This window comes from Erigeron canadensis, chromosome 1, assembly GCF_010389155.1.
Source record: "Erigeron canadensis isolate Cc75 chromosome 1, C_canadensis_v1, whole genome shotgun sequence".
In the NCBI taxonomy this organism is placed as follows: Eukaryota; Viridiplantae; Streptophyta; class Magnoliopsida; order Asterales; family Asteraceae; genus Erigeron; species Erigeron canadensis.
Window position 1 is genome coordinate 55,241,817 of NC_057761.1, and position 19,673 is coordinate 55,261,489.

A 19,673-nucleotide genomic window follows, 5' to 3' on the forward strand; every position below is an offset into this window, starting at 1 on the left:
CCGCATGAAGCCCATTTTGTCTCGGCCTCTTGGGTATATAGAAAAGTAGAAATGGAACACGTAAATCTCTCTAGATTTCTTGTAAATTTTTTGCCTTTTCTATTTTTTTTTTAAGTTAGTTTCGATTCAGACATGCTGGAATCAATTTTAATCAACAAATCGTTGGACCTCCAACCTCCTCCTCATGGAAAATATCTTGAGATGAGAAACCCAAAACTCGAACCCGAGACCTTGGACTCACCTCTGAGTCCACATAGTGGATTTAGAACATACCCCTAAACAACCCACCTAAGTGGATTTTTTTTGCCTTTCTGTTTAATTATTTCTTTTGAAATAAAAATAGAATACACGATAATAATATACTCATTATGATATTATTAGTACAATAGTATTGGTTTGTTTGTACCAGGATATCGACCTTATTGACAATGTTTCTTTAAGATTTTCCTTGACTTATTTTATAATTAAGGTATTTTCTCCAAATGACATGAAATGTTTAGAAATATTGCATATTCTCTATCTACACGTGTTCTTTCTACTCTCACGACACTAGCATCACAAAGAAAAAAGCCATCATAGAATGACAAGAGCGAAAAAAAAAAAAAGGAAAACAAAACATATCAATGAAAAGCTATATTTTGAGTTCCATAAACATGTCTACCGTTATGAGTATTTTTTTTTCCGGCATTTCATATTTGTTTTTGACACGTATTATCAATAAAAAAAGGAATTTTCTAACGGGTGCCCCATAGACATTGGATAACAAGCAATTAATTATCTATGACTTTTTCCTTGTGTCAATTTTACCCTTCCTACCAAAGCTGCTTTAATTCCTCCGTATAATACCTCTAAATTTATTAACAGAATAAATTTCTTCCAATATTTGATTGACCAAATCACTTACCTCCTCTTCATTTTGATTTTTTTGACCAAGGATCACGAGCCACCCTTCTATCTTTTGTTCAATCTTTTTTGTTTTTTTTAGTCATTCACAAGTTTATTGGCATTTGTTATTCAAAATATAAAATGTATCATTTGTTGAAATAAATAAAAGAACAGACATTGTTTCAGGAATAGTTCGCAAACAGAAAACAAATAAAGGAACAAAATACTAGTTTTAGAACTTCAAACAAAAAATAGGATTAATATCATCTTCCGTAGAGATTTTCTTTTTCTTCTTTGCGGCTTGTGTATCGTTGTTCGCATCATTGAAATTCTCTTTTTCTGGACATCGACTAATATTGTGACCAACACACTTGCAAAGTCCACAATGTCTTACTTGTTTCATCAACTCTTTCCCACCTTTCATCCGTTTATTCTTTGGTCGTCCTTTTGTCTTTGGTCGTCCGTTTATTCTTTGGTCGTACTTGCTCTATAGAGATAGAAGTAAACTCACAGTTGTTTGTAGATGTTGAACCTATATTAGTTGTTTGTTGGTTGGAAAGAACACGATCATCAAATTTAACTTCTTCTCGGCTCCATCGAGAAAGCCAATAAGTGCTAGGAATTTCGAAACAATCTTTGTGAACAAGAACGCTCAAGATATGACGACACAATATCCCAACAAATTCAAAATGCTTGCAAGTACAGTTAGCCACTTTACCATCCCAAGAAACCTTGTGCCACTGAGCTGTTTTATGATGTTTAACGATAAAAGTAATGCTATTTTCTTCTTGAACCGAGTATTGAAATGCTTCTCTTATTTGCACTTGAAATTTGTTGAATGCATATGGAGTATAATATCGATGACCTTGTTCTTCTAAAGGCAAAAACATTCCAACATGCGACCCATTATACTTATCCAACATATTATCATGTATCTCTTTTTGTTCAACATCTTCTATTGCGAGATCAACCTAAAAATATGTATCATAAAAATAGATAAGAATAACGGCTTGTGAATAAAAATAAACATTGCAAGTAGTATCACTTACTTGTCTAATAAATTGACTTAAGCATGTACGCGAAGTTACAAATCTTTTTATAAATGCGTTGATACTTTCCGACCTTCCAGTAGTTGTCATGCCACCGAAAAAAAATTCATGAAGATAGGCGAGATCCCAAAATGATTTAATTTGACACAACCCTATCACATGTTTATTCTCATGTAGATTATACTTCGTGATTACCGCATGCCATTGTTGTTCAAATTCTTCAACCGTGTCTAGCCTATATAACTTATAAAATTCTGAACACCAATTTGAATACTCACTTTTATTAAGACAGAAGTAAACCAACCACTAAATTTGGTGGTGATATGCCATATGCAAAATGCATGTTTTGTGAAAGGCATCTGTGTCGCGATTGCTTCCGTCATACATAAATCTTGATCGGTCAATATTGTCTTTGGCGCCTTTTTCATAAGTGAAATAAAATTCTGCATGTCATAAAAACTCATGACTAACAAGTCAATATATAAACGAAAAAAATTAATAAAACAAGGAAAATGGTTACCTTGAAAAGCCATTCAAATGTATTTGTCGTCTCATTACGCAATAGAGCACAACCAAGTAATACGGTTCTTCCATGATTGTTGATACCAACAAAGACTCCAAAAGGCATTTCATATGAGTTCACCTTGTATGTAGTATCAAAAACCACAACATCTCCATATTTTTGGTACCAATCAAAACAATGAGCATGAGACCAAAAAATATTTTCTAACTTATTTTCAACATCAATTGTAAATGTATATTGAAAATTAGGATGTTCATTTTTAGCATCTACACAATACTTCAACAGCCCCGTAACATCATTTTTTGAGTTCACTTTATGACATTTGGTGAATAAATTATGAACATCCTTCGTAAGAAAATTAAGTTCTCCGTGGCTCACATTTTTTCCAAGTTCCATAACACGCATGATTTGCCTTACACTTAAGCCTGCTTCTTTTAACATCAATATACGCTTCTCATCTTCTTTGGTAATATTCCGATAAGAAGGAAGAAAACGAACCTCTTGTGTAGACAACAACTCATGATTGTGTTCAACAACAAATGTAGTGACTTGTCATTCCTCTAGAAAAATGTCGTTAATTTTTCTCAATGTGATACGCATATGAGCTTTGCATTTACATTTAGTTGATCCACGATTTCTTTGTTGTTTTGAGTAGTCTACCACTTTAGGCTCTGGCTTTCCTTCACGGTGACAAAAAAAAATCACGTCTTCTCCTTTCACCTTTTACGTTCACGAATCTCCCTTTTCGAATTGAAAATCCATGCTTTTTCGCGTATTTTTGATAAAAAAAAATAAGCCTCTTCTTCATTAAGAAAACATTGACCTACGAACGGTTCATCAAAATCAATCGTTTTGCTTTTGTCATTTCCATCAGTAACATCCGTCACTTCTTGAATGTTATTCATTAGCAATTCTTCGAGAGCAGGTTCATTCAAGTCAAAAAGTACCCGTTCATTCATCTACAAAAAATCAATATTGCACTTTATTATGATTTTAAGACAAATATTGCACTTCATGTAAAACTTTCGACGAAACAAAACTACGATTGTTTTCCAAACGACATTATCCATACAATTTTGTATCAATAAACAGATATACGTAACAAAGCACTAATACATGGTATCATCATCACAAACACAAAGAAAACCATCATCAACATTAAACATACTATTATTTTTCTATTTATCATATATGATCAATCATAATAAAGTAAAAATCATTATTGAGCAATACATTACAAATACTACGTACACTTGTTTTGCAAAACTAAATCAATTATTACGTAAAAGAAATTAAATGAAAAACCTCTGTCCCAATGTGTTGCGACAAACAATAAGAAATAATTATTTTGATCTACATACAAATGATAAAGAAATTAGAGGCTGAAAAATCGCTTTATAAAAAGAACAGAAATTTTTTAGCGGGAATTTACTGAACAAGATATTTATGGAGGAAATGATAAATTATGGAGGGAATTATAGAACTTATAAATAATTAAACTATGAAGAGGAGGTAAGTGATTTGGTCAATCAAATATTGGAAGAAATATATTATGTTAAATGTAAGTGATTTGGTCAATCAAATATTGGAAGAAATTTATTCTGTTAATAAATTTAGAGGTATTATACAGAGTAATTAAAACAGCTTTGGTAGGAAGGGTAAAATTGGTACAAGAAAAAAGTCATAGATAATTAATTGCTTGTTATCCAATGCCTATGGGGCACCCGTTAGAAAATTCCATAAAAAAAACAAAGTTTTAAAATAAAAAATCGTTATATAAATTGAGCAAATTTGTAATCTGGGCTAGAGCCACTTCAAAATGTGGTTATGGACCGCCCACCCTGTTGACAGTTTATACATGGAACTATGAAAGGAATTAGAGAAAGCTAAAAAAATATTCGTGTCAAATTATACGCTCTTGGATTATTGAAATGTGTGTAAACCAAAGATATAATTTTAGTATCATCATTGTCCTATGTATAAACAGGGTGAGATGGATCAAAATTACAGAATTTTGTTTTGGTTGTTTTTGTTTAGATTTTGGGGGAAAACAAAGATAAAGTCTCCAACATAGATTTCGTCAAATAAAATCTTGATGTTATTTGTTTGGAATTTTGGGAAAATCAAATAATATATTTCCAAGCAAGTTTTTCCAAGATTGAATTCCAAATTATGTGAAGGGAAAATTCATTAATGTAGCTTATGTACCTTTCAACAAGTATGGTAACAAGAAATTATGAACAAATGCAAAATATATTTTTCCTTAAATGCATATATCCCAAACCAAAAACAGTTTAGAGACCAAACCCCTTTTTCAAAAGAAACTACTTTATGAAAAAAATAAATAAATAAATGATCATGATAAAATACAAATTGTCAAGTTATTTGGAAATGTTATCTATATTTTTATAAAAATAAATAAATAGTACCCCGTATAAATTGTCAAGTTATTTGTGTATATGAAAAGATATGCCGCTGAACTCAAATTTACCGATAAAAAAAAGTATATTTATTAAAATATCTAATACAAGTATATTTTCCTATATAGCTTCTGTTTTCTCCAACATTAATTGCGTTATAACTACTCTCGTACAAATGTTAAATGAGATAAAGTTGTTACTAAAATTATAACAAAGTGTGACAAATTTGAAAATCGGCTTTTTGAAAGAAAAGGAAAAGAAAATCGTCAAATGAGATTTTAAATTTGTATTTATCATGATGATAATGAGCGATAATGTCAAAAACTAGTCGTTAATCATATCCTTAAAACCCTCACACACATATCCCTATAAAACCCATCATCATCAGCTTCCCATATATATATATATATATCACCATTTCTCAATATAATATACACTCAACATTTTATTATTCATATTCCCTGTAAGCTCTATCTTTCTTTTCAATATGTTTTTTTTTTACTTTCTTTTTTGCCTTTATAATAGATGTTATTAGAGTATGATGTTTTGTAGGGGTCCTAATTATGTATGATTTTGTTGTTAATGATGTTTATGATAATATTCATAATAGCAGTTCGCTTTGTTTCTTTATATGATATAATATAATATTATTTGCTGCGTTGGTCAAATCACTTTTTTAAATATACGAGAGCAAGTACTTGTGCGTTGCGGCGGTGAGATGATGAGGATGATAGGTAATAGTAGGTGATATGTCATAAAGTGTCATAGCCAAATGTCTTAACGGGCTCCGCCCTTAGATTTAAAAATTCTTCGAAATTATATCGAATGACATATCTAATGAAAGAGCATGAAATTTTAAGAACACCCATATAATTTTTATAATTTATCGATTTACGGTTTTTGAGATAAAAGATTTTGAAAGAATTAGAGGAATAATATAATTTATGTAGGAGATAGAAAGTTGTAGGCATTGATGTATGATACATTATGTATATGTATTATCATGTGTACATTGTTGAAATTGAAAGTTAACCCTATTTGCTTTGTAACATAGTATAGAAGTATAATACTTCTTTGTTAATTGTTTTTTATTTTATTTTATTATTAGCTTAGGGTCGATAATTCAAAATAAATAAAGATTGATATATACTAAATACACCAGACTAATTTGATAGTCGTAAAAATACGAGTACACGAAGAAAAATCCAAAATGGTGAACACTCACAAGAAGTGAATAGCCTGTGAATATTTTTGTCTTTTAGTCCATTGTATAACATGATACAATTATTTTTTTTCTTAAAAATTATTAAAATATATTCATCTTCTATTTCTATTGGGTCCACAAGATCTTAAGGTTTGGTATATTTTCACAAATAAAGAAGAATGTGAATATCATATTTTGTAAGTTATATAAAGGTATTTTTTATTCATATTATAAACTTTTATAATTTCCTGTTAGTCATTGGTTTCTGGTTAAGCTCAAGACCCTACAATAAAGTTACGCCACCTTCGGCTGCTTTTGTCAAATATACTTACTCTAGCTTCCTCGCGCTGCTTTTGTCAAACATACCTTACTGGCTAGAGTAGAAATCTTGGGTCTCATGTGAATCTATGAATATTAGTTTGTTTAGCCCCAAAAGACAAGCATAATCTTTTCTCAAAAAAGGAGCAAAGGTATTTAGTCTAGTGACCAATGGCTTGTAGTTTTATTTTCTTCAAAATGTTCTACAATTTGGAGTTTTCTTGATAAAATTTAGCTACTTTTGGCTTATTTATTGTTTTTTCATCCTTGATTTACTTGTTATTAAAAGAATACAATATCATACTATTCATAAAGGCTGAAGCTTTTGTAGCATGACATTTTCTTAACTCCTAATGGTAAAAAGTAACTGGGAAAATAGTAATGTTCATTTTGTCAGTTCATAAGAACAGTAGACAGTTTGTATTCTGAAGTCAAATTTTTTAAAAGTCAGTCATTTGCTTATTGTAAAAAAAAAAAGGTCAAATCACTTGCTAATAGTTATATTTTGTGATTAATGAAGGTTTTGAAGCAGAAAAATGGCAAAACTTTCACCTTTTGTTTTGGTGATGCTTGTGATGTGTTGTTATTGGACTACTGTGACTGCAGAAGAAACCCCGAAATACAAAGATCCGAAACAGCCTATAAATGTTCGAATAAGGGACTTGATGAAACGAATGACAATGGAGGAGAAGATTGGTCAGATGACACAAATTGACCGATCTGCAGCTTCGGCTGATGTAATGCAGAAGTACTTCATAGGTAAATAAACATAATTAGTCTTCATGAAAATAGTTGGAAACATTGATTAAAATATGCATGTGCAGGGAGTCTATTGAGTGGTGGAGGGAGTGTTCCGGCTAAGGAGGCTTCCCCGGAAACATGGATTAATATGGTAAATGAATTCCAAAGAGGGTCGTTGGCTACCCGTTTAGGCATACCGATGATTTATGGGATTGATGCCGTTCATGGCAACAATAATGTCTATAAAGCCACCATCTTTCCACACAATGTTGGCCTTGGAGTAACAAGGCAAGTACATTTTATTTCTTGTATGTATGCAAGGCAAAATTCTACATGAATTCTATCCATATTTACAGTGTAGACCATAATACAAGAACCCACAACAAGTATTAATCACATGAAAATTGCAAGATGCCAATTTTATTTGTCAAAATTACTAATTTTCCCATCATAACTGATAGAAACGTTGATGGTATTGAAGGATCTTTCAGAAATATAACAAATCATGTGATTGGCATAACTATCGCATGGAAATATTGAAATGTGTTTTGGACATTTGACAAATAGCTGCTTTATAGGGACCCGGCACTGATCAAGAAAATCGGAGCTGCAACTGCTCTTGAAGTGCGAGCAACAGGGATTAACTATGCCTTTGCACCTTGTATCGCGGTAAAAAAGATTTCCTGGCTCTTACTAGCACATCTTCATTTGCCTTGATCATATGAACAGTACCAATAAGTTAATCATTGATAAATGACAGATACATATAATTTTAGAAACTTTTTATTCATTATCCAACTTACAGGTTTGTAGAGACCCACGATGGGGTCGTTGCTTTGAAAGTTATAGTGAAGATCCTTCCATTGTTCGTGAAATGACTGAGCTTATACCTGGACTACAAGGAGATATTCCTGATGGTCGAAAAGGAGTACCTTTTGTTGGCGGAAGGTAAACACCCTTCTAATGCCTCTATATTTACCCAGTCATAATCATAAAATGATCTTTTTTGGCTTTCTTTTAACTTGTTGATTTGTTCGATAGAGAAAAAGTCGTGGCGTGTGCCAAGCACTTTGTTGGCGATGGTGGCACAACAAAAGGCATTAATGAGAACAACACTGTGATTAACCAGCATGGATTAATGAGTATTCATATGCCAGCGTACTATGATTCGGTGCGCAAAGGGGTTGCAAGCATTATGATCTCATACTCGAGCTGGAATGGAGCAAAAATGCATGGAAATCATCAACTCATCACCAACTTCCTAAAGAACACCATGAAATTTAGAGTAAAACTCCCATATTTTCTCCATATATTTTTTGTTCAAATCTAACTGAAGTTGTCAAGTTTGATCTTTTGATGTTTTTGTTGATCTTTAGGGATTCGTGATCTCAGACTGGGAAGGTATCGATAGAATTACAGATCCGCCTCATGCTAATTACACCTATTCTATCTTAAAGAGTATTGAAGCTGGTTTAGACATGGTTAGTTCTTGATTTGTCCAAGATTTGTCCAATTCTTTTTAGAGGTGGCGATTCTCACCAATTTACTCATGGATGGGTTGATTTTGGGTTGTTTTTATCTCATACGGGCCAAAAAATATATTTTCAGGCTAACAGGCTAGCTAACAAGCCAAAATGCTTGACTTATTATGAGTTTATATTTATTATAAAAAGGAAGAAAGGTGTTTGTGGGTCAAACCAACTTAACATGGGCCATTTTACCTATACGAGGAATGACCTATTTCAACCCGAACCCCACTTTGATTCTTTACCCAACCTGACTGACTTGCCCTTCTTAACACCTCTAGTTTCCTTGATGTATTCATTTTTGAAAAGCTCATAGAGTTAGTTATGCAAATGAGTTAATAAATTTGAATTGCAGGTCATGGTACCGATTAATTATACAGAATTCATAGATGGGCTGAGTTATTTAGTGAAGAATAACTTCATACCCATGAGTCGAATTGATGATGCCGTTAGGAGGATTTTGCGTGTAAAATTTGTAATGGGTTTGTTTGAAAACCCATTGGGGGATCTCACCATGGCTAAATATCTCGGAATTCAAGAGCACAGGGAACTTGCTCGGGAAGCTGTTAGGAAATCACTAGTTCTGCTGAAAAACGGTAAAACTGCCAACGAGCCATTGCTCCCTCTCCCAAAAAAGTCAACCAAAATACTTGTCTCTGGGACCCATGCCGATGACATTGGTTACCAGTGTGGTGGCTGGACCATCGAGTGGCATGGACAAAGCGGAAATATCACAAAAGGTTTGTGTTATATGTTGTTATGGTCAATTAATGGTTGGGTTAGCCATGAAATAATCTGTTTCTTGCTAATTTGACAGGTACCACAATTCTCTCCGCTATAAGAAACACGGTTGACCCCACAACGGAAGTCGTGTTTCAAGAAAACCCGACACCCGAGTTCATCAAGTCAAATAATTTCTCATACGCCATCGTTGTGACTGGCGAGCACCCGTATTCTGAGACACAAGGAGATAGTCTGAATTTAACCATTCCTGATCCAGGCCCGAGCACCATCACGAATGTATGTGGGGCCGTGAAGTGTGTTGTGGTGCTCATTTCGGGCAGGCCAGTTGTGATTGAACCATATATATCTAGCATGGATGCATTGGTGGCGGCTTGGCTTCCTGGAAGCGAGGGTCAAGGCGTGGCTGATGTGCTGTATGGTGATTATGGTTTTACGGGTAAGCTTGCACGGACATGGTTCAAGACAGTTGATCAGCTACCGATGAACGTTGGCGATTCACATTATGACCCGTTGTACCCATTTGGATTCGGGCTAACAACTGAACCGGTAAATGAAGTTAGTGGTTAACTTATATTGTTTGAGGCTTTAAGAATTCCTCTATTAGTTAACCTTTTTATTATTGCGAGTATTAGATTAGATATTTCATCAAAATTTGTATCTAACGTTACTTTGAACTCTCTGTATTGTGTTTTTAAAATATTTTCCTTTTATTTGGGTCAACTTACCATGAGTTCTTTGTTGACATAACTGATACAGGGCATTGAAGATGATTTGTCACTAAGCCTTGACGTAAAAGTTAGTACTAGTATTAATGCAGCCTACGCATGAACAATCTTTCAAGTGTGAAATGCCATGCATTCTTAGAGCATTATTCTTCATGATTCTTTATAAAATATTTCTTTTTGGAGTGTATTTCCAAATGTTTGATATACAATCTTTATAGATAAAGTTTTATTCACATAAATTATCTATTTCGTTACTGATCTCTACACAACTCGTTTTTTGTTTTTGCCACAAATAAAATGTACAAGCAGTATACAACACTATATACAATTGTGCAATGCATACATAGGGTAAAATAAGGTTATGCAAAGGCGTGATTGGTTAAAAATATGCCAATTCTTAAGTCGGGCCCCTTTTTTCACCCTAAGAAAAAATTTAAGCAAACTTAAACTTAACCGGTAAGCAAGTGATACTTTCCAATAATGAAACAAACATATTTTGGCGTATTGATTGTTGTTACCATGCAAAAAAAATAGTGTGTATATAACTAATTTAAGTAAAGACGTGCCTTCACGGTTCTTCTTTATACGTATGTGCATCGTTTGCATGATAATATATTACTCGTATATTCTTGTTTCATTCTCTCACATTAAATTAAACCCACCACGTAATCTCAATCTCACAATTAATCTCTAGTTGATTTGTTACCTTCAATCCGGCCACCATGAATGACCTATTATCTGTAAGTTTCTTTATTCTTAAAATTCGATTTAATGGCATAGATTAAGCTCCTACTCATTCTTAATATTAGATCCCCTGTTTTTAATATTCACATTCATTAAGATTGCTATCACAATGCACCTATACATATATGGCTATACATGAAAAACAAAATTTCTTGATCAGGGGAGTAAGATACTAGCAGTAAAGGACATTGAAATCTAAGGAGGTGTTTGAGATTTGCTCATTTGAAGTTTAAACCCATTATTTGTTTTTTACTTGTTTTATTTATAAAAAACCCAATAAACACTTATTAGTTATTATACCATTAGGGGGGAAAAAAGCACATAAAAAGTTGGGTTTTTTTTTAGAACAACAAAAAAAGCACATAAAAAAGTTGTTTTTTACCTTACCCCGATGGACATCAATCAGCCACCACCCACTGCGCTAAAAAGGGGGAGGTATGGTTGTCAAACTAACGACGGCTGCCAACTCAGCTGACGCCTGCTGCCCATCTACCATACCCCATGCTCTAAGCAGTTTAGGTTATTAATGAAATCTGCATCTTTTGGATATTTAGTATCTTTTCGTTTCTATTTTTTTTATGTCCCATTTGTGTCGACCATGTAATATACTTCATGACACCGGGTTTCCCGACAGATTTTCTGATTACTTATATTCAAATGTATATATTTTACGATATATGTAGACATTTGGTAGCCCTCGAAGATGCAGTTACAGTGGTGGAGATATTGAAGCAGGAAAACTATCTGCAGAGATAGAGTTGGATGAATTTTTTAAAAAGGTTTATGTCCTAACTTTATCAAGCAAGTAGAATTTAGTTTATTGTTGGCTTTGTGCCTATTTTGCATTCTACAATGATGTTAGTGTAATGCATACACACACTTATCAAGCTCTTCCTTTAATTAGGTTCAACATATCGAGGGAGAATTAGAAAAACTCCGTAGACTTCTAAAGAAACTACAGGTATCCACGCAGCATATTATTCACACGAGGAAAGAGTTTGTAATAGACAACATTTTCGTGCAAACTTAAATTCATGTAATCATAATTGAAGATGACTAATGTCATACTGTTGACGCCTACAGGATGCTCATGAAGAATCAAAAACCGTAACCAGGGCTGCTTCCATGAAAGGTAATCTTCAAGTAGCAGTATGATCAGTGACCATTTTAACTGTTTTTACTTGAAAATTTGTACTGGGTAAAGACACCTTGGATTAGTTTCCATAGAGGGACTAAATTGTATAACATATATTGCTAATATAGTAATATCCATAAAGATATGTTGGAAGTGAAAGTTGCAGTTGAAAGTAAAAACTTACAAATGAATTTGTTGATTTGCAGCAATCAAGCAACGAATGGAGAATGATGTGAATGAAGTTGGGATGACTGCACGTCTTGTTAAAGCAAAAATCCAGGAACTTGAAAAGGAGGTTAGACCAGAAAGACTTTATATTGCACTCGATCCTCGCATCTTAAATTCTTCAAACTCATGAATTCTACTTTCATTTTGGACTAAGAATGTGGCAAACAGACAAAAAGCTGGATGCGGACCAGGAACTGGAGTAGACAGATCAAGAACAGCAACTACACTGTAATATATCATACTTCCTATTTAATCAATTGAACTCTAATTTTCTACTTTTCTGTCTGTTGACACTGATCATGTTGACAGTGCCCTGAAAAATAAGTTCAAAGATAAGGTGACTGAATTTCAGGTAGTTCAAATGCGCATATGATTCTTGACCTTCTTTTATTCCTTCATATTAATTTCTAACCTTTTCGGCTGCAATGAACATTTTTCAGAATCTGAGAGAAAGTATACAGCAGGAGCATCGGCAAGTTGTTGAGAGACGGGTATTTACAGGTGACTGAACACATCTTAAAGTTAGAAGTGGCAGTTGTGACCAGATTATTTATGAATGGGTCGATTTGGATTGTCTTTATCTCAAACGGGCAAATAGAGTAATAGTGACAGGGAAACAAGTCAAACAGTTTGAAAGAAACCTAAAGTCTATTTTTAAATCACCCAACCTCCTAGTGCATTTAAAGGTTTGGATTCTTGGTGTAGTACTATTATTATCATAACTAACGTCTTATAACTTACGAGTATTAAATTTGAGATGCACAAAATTTTTGCAACCCAACCCTCGCCCTTTCAACCCCAACTTGCTTTGACCCATTATCTGCCCATCTTGCCACATCTATGCAACATTGAAACTATTCTTCAGGACATAATGCCTGCACAATGCTGCACCTTATCTAACTACATGTAATGTATTGGGTAATTGATATCAGTGACGGGAACCAGAGCTGATGAAGAGGTGAGGCATCATTTCTTTTAGTTATTCCTGAAAATCGCATCCTTGCACATTCAACATTTGTGCTGATTGTCCCATATTTTTTACTAGACCATTGATCGACTAATAAAGACAGGGGATAGCGAACAAATTTTCCAAAAAGCTATCCAGGAACAAGGACGGGGCCAGGTTAGTTCATACTGTTATTTTGACATTTTCGCAATAGTGGTGAGTTTCCTGTGTGTGTTGCGACAATGTCTAATTTAGTATTAAGCCCTGGGATGTAATTGCAGGTGGTCGACACACTAGCAGAGATCCAAGAACGTCATGATGCAGTAATAGAGCTAGAAAGAAAACTTCTTGAATTGCAACAGGTATGACCGTATGACTATATTTCTGGACAAGATGACAATGGAATTTGTTATTATATGACATGACCCACTCATATGGATTTAAAGCTTGCTAACTACGGTAATCTATAGACCTAAGCAAAGTTGATTCAGCTATCTATATTTGATTGCGTGTGTTTCATTTATAATCAAAACGATACCCATGGTTATATGAATGAAGAGAAATTAGTAGGAACAGATCCTAAACCTTTAAAACAGTAACTATATACACACCAATTACTAATTTGTGCCTTATTTTTATGCTGGGCTTGATCCATAAGGGTTCGGATTTACTGGAAGTGTTGATTCATTTAACTGTATCAGTTAATCAGATCACGCTGATGATACAATTCTCATCAAGATATTACTTTGGAATTTATTTTTTTTTCTGGTTCTTGCAGATATTTCAAGATCTGGCTATCTTAGCAGATGCTCAAGGGGAAATGCTAGACAACATAGAAAAACATGTAAGTCTAGATCAAAGAACCATGAATGTAAAAGAATCAAACTAAACCTAAAACATTAAAGTGATATCTTTTGTACAATATGAACATAATAATTCTCACATATGTCAAGACTCTAGATGGTTTGGTTCTGTTAATATTTTTAATGATTTGTAAATGTGTTGTATAGGTGTCGACTGCAGTAGATCATGTGCAAAACGGGAACAAAGCCCTTCAGAAAACAAAAAAGTTACAGAAGAACACGAGGAAATGGACATGCATAGGTATTGCAATTTTGCTCTTTATAATCACCGCTGTTCTTGTTGCTGTCCTCAAGCCGTGGCAAAATAACAAAGGTGCTTAGACCTTTACCAATCCAATAGGGTCGTTGTATCTAGATATACAGAACATCATATTACCTTATTCTTCTACAAACTTACAGTATCAGTATCATTTTGATCATAGATACCTATTTGCCTTAACTATAGTTAGCCTTTACGTTTCTTGGATTGAAACAGGACCAACAAAACAAAGAAGCGAAATAAAATGATGAGCAACAAAACAAATCATGGACATTTTATAATGGATTAAATAGTATAATAAGAAAAGACTATTTGCCAGCCAGCCATAAAAGTGCTACATAACCTAAAAATGTCGCTTTTAACTAATATTCACAATGAATCAAGAAATACAAGAATCATCTCTCTACTTCTAACTCAATGGAACCCTAATTGAACTTCTACGAAGCCATAATTCATACATAACCATGTAAAAAGCATCATAATCAACAGGATTAACATACCAACGGAAATGTTTTCTGACCTCAAGCACATTGTGCTGCAATTTAGCATACTCATCAGGGCTTATATCAGTGAGGATCCTTTGTAAAAGTGGGATGTCTAATGTGGCAACGATTATTGAAAAGCTTTTCCAGTTTAGAATGTCTGCAAACGGAAGATCATAATGGTTTGCAATGATCACAGGGACACAACCATGATACAATGCATCACCAATACGAGCTGTGTTTACCTCAAAACCTTTGACATGAAGACAATATTTGCTGTCTTGAAGTGCTTTTCATAGGGCGTGTGTAGGCGACCTGAATACACAGAAATGTTAGCGTCATTATGCACGTATCGACAAGCTTTGGCGAACAGGGGAGTTAATAGCGCCGGCAAAAAAAGCTAGTTTGTTCCTGAAAAGATCCAAAACTTAGGTTATTTCTTAAGAATATTTGTCCTATGTGCTAAAATATATAATTAGAAATTAAATAACTAGAGTTGAAAAGATTAGAGGTTAACTTTAAGTTAATATTCTATGTTTGATCCATTAATATCAATACAATATAACCTGAATTGACATGTTTTTTGATGAATGGTCTGAAATTGCTGCCTCTGGATAAAAGTTAAGACTGTCATCATATTTGTCGCAACTGTTTCTACCAACATGTTAACCATATAGTCTTAGTCCAGCTTGTACTCCAAAGCCGGCTCCGGATCCAATAAATGGAAAATTTTAGAGTTGAAAACCAAATTAATCTACCTCATAAGTTAACCTCTAGATCTTTTTTTTAAGAGCTTACAGAGAATAGCTGTTACCTTTTGGATGATGTAACATTTGGGAAAGCTTCTGGTACACGAGGCCAAATTTGAGGTAAGGATACATCTTTATGAGGAACATACGCAGACGCAAAATAGCTTGAAGAACACACAACTTGAATGGCATTAAGTTTGATCTCCTCTGCTTTATTAATGGCAACCCGTCCAATTGAATGACAAGCAACATAGAAATGGTTGGCACCACCAGTGTGATTCCAGTATGGATAATTATGACTAACATTGAATATGTAATCTTTGATAAAATCTTGCATACCCTCAATTCCAACCCTTGGATCATGTCTTAATCTTGCAATTGAAAAGGGTAGATAAAAAAGATCTGCTTTTGAGGGATCATCAGTTAAAAAATGACTATTGTTGAGCGATTTCTTGAAAAAGCTTTCACTAGCATAGTTTCCTTCGGGTTCAAAATCCACTGGCAGTAGAATATTCGCAAAAGGGTCGTTTTTGTCATGCGGGTACATGAAAATCTTGAAACTTTTGTTCATTTTGATATAGTCTTCCATAAAGATGAGCTGATCATGAAAAACACTCTCATTGTCAGTACTTCTCCCTGCATATTAACCAAAGTTTATATATCCTTAAAGATCATTCCCAAACAACTACTCAAGCCGCGACTCTAAGATCGGAAAACCAGAATGCTCATCGATAACAAGAACAAAAAAAGCAAGTTTAAATACCTAACTTCCAATATTCACATACTTCTTTAACATCAAAATGTGAAAGACAATTGTTCAAATATTTATCCAACCACATCTAGTCAATGCTACAAGATCATATGCATATATTTCAAATAGTAGCAAAACTTTTAAATCAAATAAAACATATATACTTTTTGCTTTTAAAAGTCAAAGATTCAAGTTTGTCTCTCTTTTTTTAATGATGAGAAAATATTATTAGCACCCACATGATCTAAACATATAAAAAAAAAAAAGGTTACATAAAGGCTGGCCCTAATAACCTAAACACGAAAAAGCTAGCCCTTTTATAATGCCTAAACATTATACAAACATATTATACAAACATAAAATATATACATATTAAAAAAATGTACCTGCTGATCTTCTTAAGGGTTTAACATCTCCACTATGATCATCCAGAGCCCCTAAATTTGACGCCCCAGAGTCAAAATCAAGACCAGGTTGACTTTGACTTTGACTTCCAATTGGGTTACTAAAATTTTGAATCTTTTTCAGAACCCCATTAGGGTTTTGAAGAAAATGATGATGATGGGTATTGAAGAGATTAGAAGTTGATGAAATATATAACAAAATAAAGAGTGAAGTAGTGAGAGCTAATGCTGTGGGTATGTAGAACATGCTTCTTACTGAATCCGAGACTCTCCGGCGGGACAGTGAGTACAGTAAGAAAACTGAGCGTGCCATTCCGGCGGTGGAGGTGGCGGTGAAGACCACCGGACGTGTGTCACGCTCGCCTTATTATGAAATAGTGTTGGGTATGTCACACATTTGACAATTCAACTTCGTTATAACTCGTCAAGTTAATTTAAGAAATATTTTGACAAAATTGTCACATTAGTCAGAATATATATAGTAACTATTAAAAAATTCCAAAAAACGGTTGTTAATCTACCCCATAAATATGGTTAATGTGACTCAAATTCAAGTAGACTAATTATTATATCCTCCGCTTTGCTGCTGATCTTGATATGTTAATACCTTTGCGTCTGGAGATCGAGATTAAAGGTCCGTTCCTCATGCCTTACAAGACCGGATATCCTAGTCTATTGTAGATATAATTGTACTTTAAGTAAAGGTAAGACTGCGACTTAAAGGGCAAAAGTTAAAGAAGATAAAAGTTTGTGCCTAAATTTGAAAAGTTATGTGGTAACACTAAAAAGTTACCTTATTTAAGAGCAACATTTTAAAAAAGATGAAAGTTTTGTGATAGATGTAAACATTAAAAAACTTATGTGATAGAAATAAAAAAAAGTTTGTTGCGGGTCTCGATATATTAACCCCCATGCATCTGGAGACAAAGGTTAAAAGTTAGATCTCCATGCCTTACAAGACTGGATGTCTTAGTCTTTTATAGATATAAGTCTCTTTACCTTAAGCATAGATAAGACTGCTAGTTAAAAAAATAATAATAAAAATTATGAAAGTTTGTGGTTGAACTAAAAAGTTAAAAAGTTATGTGGTAAGATTAATAAGTCAAAAAACATTATATATTTAAAGGTAAAAATTTTAAAGATGAAAGTTTTGTGGCAAAAATGAAATTTAAAAAGTTAAAGGGTGCCTAATGCGTTCGTTCTTGGACTCGTTCGAGGTAGAGGGGTGTGGACTCGTCGCACACTTGTCTGGGTGATTCGTCTGATGGGTTCGTTCCTGGAGGGACGACTTGTTAATCACGTTTTTTTCCTTTTTTCTTTCCCATATTATATATATATATATATATCGTCCGGTTTTTAAATTTTTTTCGACGGTCGGAAAAATGGAGCAACGGAAGCAGGAAGTTCAATGAAGAAGAAGAACAAGAGATTTTTATTTTATTTATTTTTAATTATTATTAAATTTCAAATTCTACCCGACACTTTTGTCTTTTATGCACTTTTGGTATCGTTGTTGTTGTTGTTATTATTTATTATTATTATTATTAAAGAGTTAAAAGTGTAAAGTTTAGATAAAATGGTAGAATTAAATAATTGGTGGGTCCAAGACTAATCCTTGAGGGATATGTACAGTGGGTGTGTTTTGGGGGGATTAGTCCTTGGAGTATTATTTGTTGATGTGGTGCTGACAGAGACTGTCCTTTAGGGGCGAGTCTGTAACATTGAGTAGCTCTTATGTGATAAAATGAAAAAGTCAAAAAAGTCATTATAGTTAAGCATACTTGGATATTGAGGCCAAAATCAAAAGATTAATAATTATGTGGTTAAACTTAAAAGAAGCCAGTGTTTAATATAGCTAAAACTTCATTAATTGTTATATATATAATTGTAAGACCTTACATTAAGTGTTTACTATCAGTTATTTATCTTTTAAAATAATTCATTAACCTTTTACATTAATTATCTAGTTACAACAAATATCTATGTTAGATTCATCACGTGGCTTTAACTACGACAATTAAAAAAGCGGTAAAAAAAACTCGTGACAATTACGATCTCGCCACAGGAGGAAAACCCCACCTACAGAGACTCATACATTGGTTTTCACTCCTTAATGTTTTTGATGTAGTCTCATACAAGACCCAGGGGATGAGGTACGCTTGAACAATGAAAATAAAAGAAAAAAAGTGGTTTTACTTTGATACACACAAAAACGAAACAAGTCCCAACGTTGATCTCATTCTAAATATACTCTTTAAAATTGCCAGCATACCTCCAATTATTATACTTGCATCCTGAATAAATTGTGCATAACAAGAATGCACCGCTTTACACTTATTGTCAGGACACGAGTCGAACAATACAATAAAGAGTTTAGAAGTCATTTATTCCATCTAATGGTACTAGTTAATTTATTCATGTTCGAGTACCAAGAGTATGAAATACAACAACAACATCAAATAAAGTATCACCCCTTTTCATCGTTGGAGTGTGTTAGGAATAAAACTGCACAAACACGATAAGAAGAAAATAGCAAGAAGCAAAAAATTAATAAGAAGGAAGAACACGAGACATTTAACATAGTATCTCACACTAAACTGTGTGAACTAATCCACATGCTGTAACTAAAATATTTTATTAAAGTTTATGCATCTCACACTCGTGATGATGAATTGCAAGTACATAACAATATATTTACAATAGACAGATAGGGTTAATGACTAAATGCCCAAGTTACCAAGCAACCATGCCTAATTTAGTTAAGGGGTCTGCTGCTTTTGCCGTAAGGCCTGTTGCCCTACAACCTTCTATAACTGGGTTGACCTATCAAGTCTCCATAAACCGAATGATCTCCCACTTAATGGCTTGATAATCTTCAAACTGCCTTCCACTGTGAATACTTGTACTTGTACATCTAGTAACTTTATCATCTCATCCTAGTTAGAGTGACCTTCTTGTCAGTTAACTTGAAGGCTTG

At 33.6% G+C, this 19,673-nt stretch overlaps 2 protein-coding genes and 2 pseudogenes across 2 annotated transcripts; 2 read left to right on the top strand and 2 right to left on the bottom strand.

Annotated features, from left to right (window-relative positions):
* Positions 1-1,117: 1,117 nt before the first annotated feature.
* On the bottom strand, positions 1,118-3,416 carry LOC122595420 (annotated as a pseudogene).
* A 3,258-nt stretch (positions 3,417-6,674) lies between these two features.
* Positions 6,675-10,270, top strand: LOC122608199 (beta-glucosidase BoGH3B-like). The gene is made up of 10 exons (XM_043781289.1): positions 6,675-6,755; positions 6,920-7,158; positions 7,224-7,428; positions 7,719-7,809; positions 7,946-8,088; positions 8,182-8,425; positions 8,517-8,621; positions 9,022-9,406; positions 9,484-9,956; positions 10,167-10,270. The coding sequence occupies exons 2-10, from the start codon at positions 6,936-6,938 to the stop codon at positions 10,236-10,238; spliced, it is 1,941 nt and encodes a 646-aa protein (XP_043637224.1). The 5' UTR covers positions 6,675-6,755; positions 6,920-6,935; the 3' UTR covers positions 10,239-10,270.
* A 532-nt stretch (positions 10,271-10,802) lies between these two features.
* LOC122585011 (syntaxin-132-like) lies at positions 10,803-14,388 on the top strand. Its single transcript, XM_043757104.1, has 13 exons — positions 10,803-10,875; positions 11,563-11,658; positions 11,784-11,840; positions 11,963-12,011; positions 12,221-12,309; positions 12,397-12,470; positions 12,552-12,594; positions 12,683-12,743; positions 13,175-13,200; positions 13,288-13,365; positions 13,470-13,550; positions 13,967-14,032; positions 14,199-14,388. The coding sequence occupies exons 1-13, from the start codon at positions 10,858-10,860 to the stop codon at positions 14,370-14,372; spliced, it is 912 nt and encodes a 303-aa protein (XP_043613039.1). The 5' UTR covers positions 10,803-10,857; the 3' UTR covers positions 14,373-14,388.
* A 246-nt stretch (positions 14,389-14,634) lies between these two features.
* LOC122585010 lies at positions 14,635-17,081 on the bottom strand (annotated as a pseudogene).
* Positions 17,082-19,673: the final 2,592 nt, after the last annotated feature.

What these genes read in the sequence shown, in the direction of transcription:
- LOC122608199 (XM_043781289.1), top strand. Translation starts at nt 6,936, where the DNA reads ATGGCAAAACTTTCACCTTTTGTTTTGGTGATGCTTGTGATGTGTTGT. An exon ending in AATGCAGAAGTACTTCATAG is followed by an intron (nt 7,159 to 7,223) that starts GTAAATAAACAT and finishes ATGCATGTGCAG; the next exon opens with GGAGTCTATTGAGTGGTGGA. An exon ending in AGAACACCATGAAATTTAGA is followed by an intron (nt 8,426 to 8,516) that starts GTAAAACTCCCA and finishes GTTGATCTTTAG; the next exon opens with GGATTCGTGATCTCAGACTG.
- LOC122585011 (XM_043757104.1), top strand. An exon ending in TGAGAGACGGGTATTTACAG is followed by an intron (nt 12,744 to 13,174) that starts GTGACTGAACAC and finishes AATTGATATCAG; the next exon opens with TGACGGGAACCAGAGCTGAT. An exon ending in TAGACAACATAGAAAAACAT is followed by an intron (nt 14,033 to 14,198) that starts GTAAGTCTAGAT and finishes TGTGTTGTATAG; the next exon opens with GTGTCGACTGCAGTAGATCA.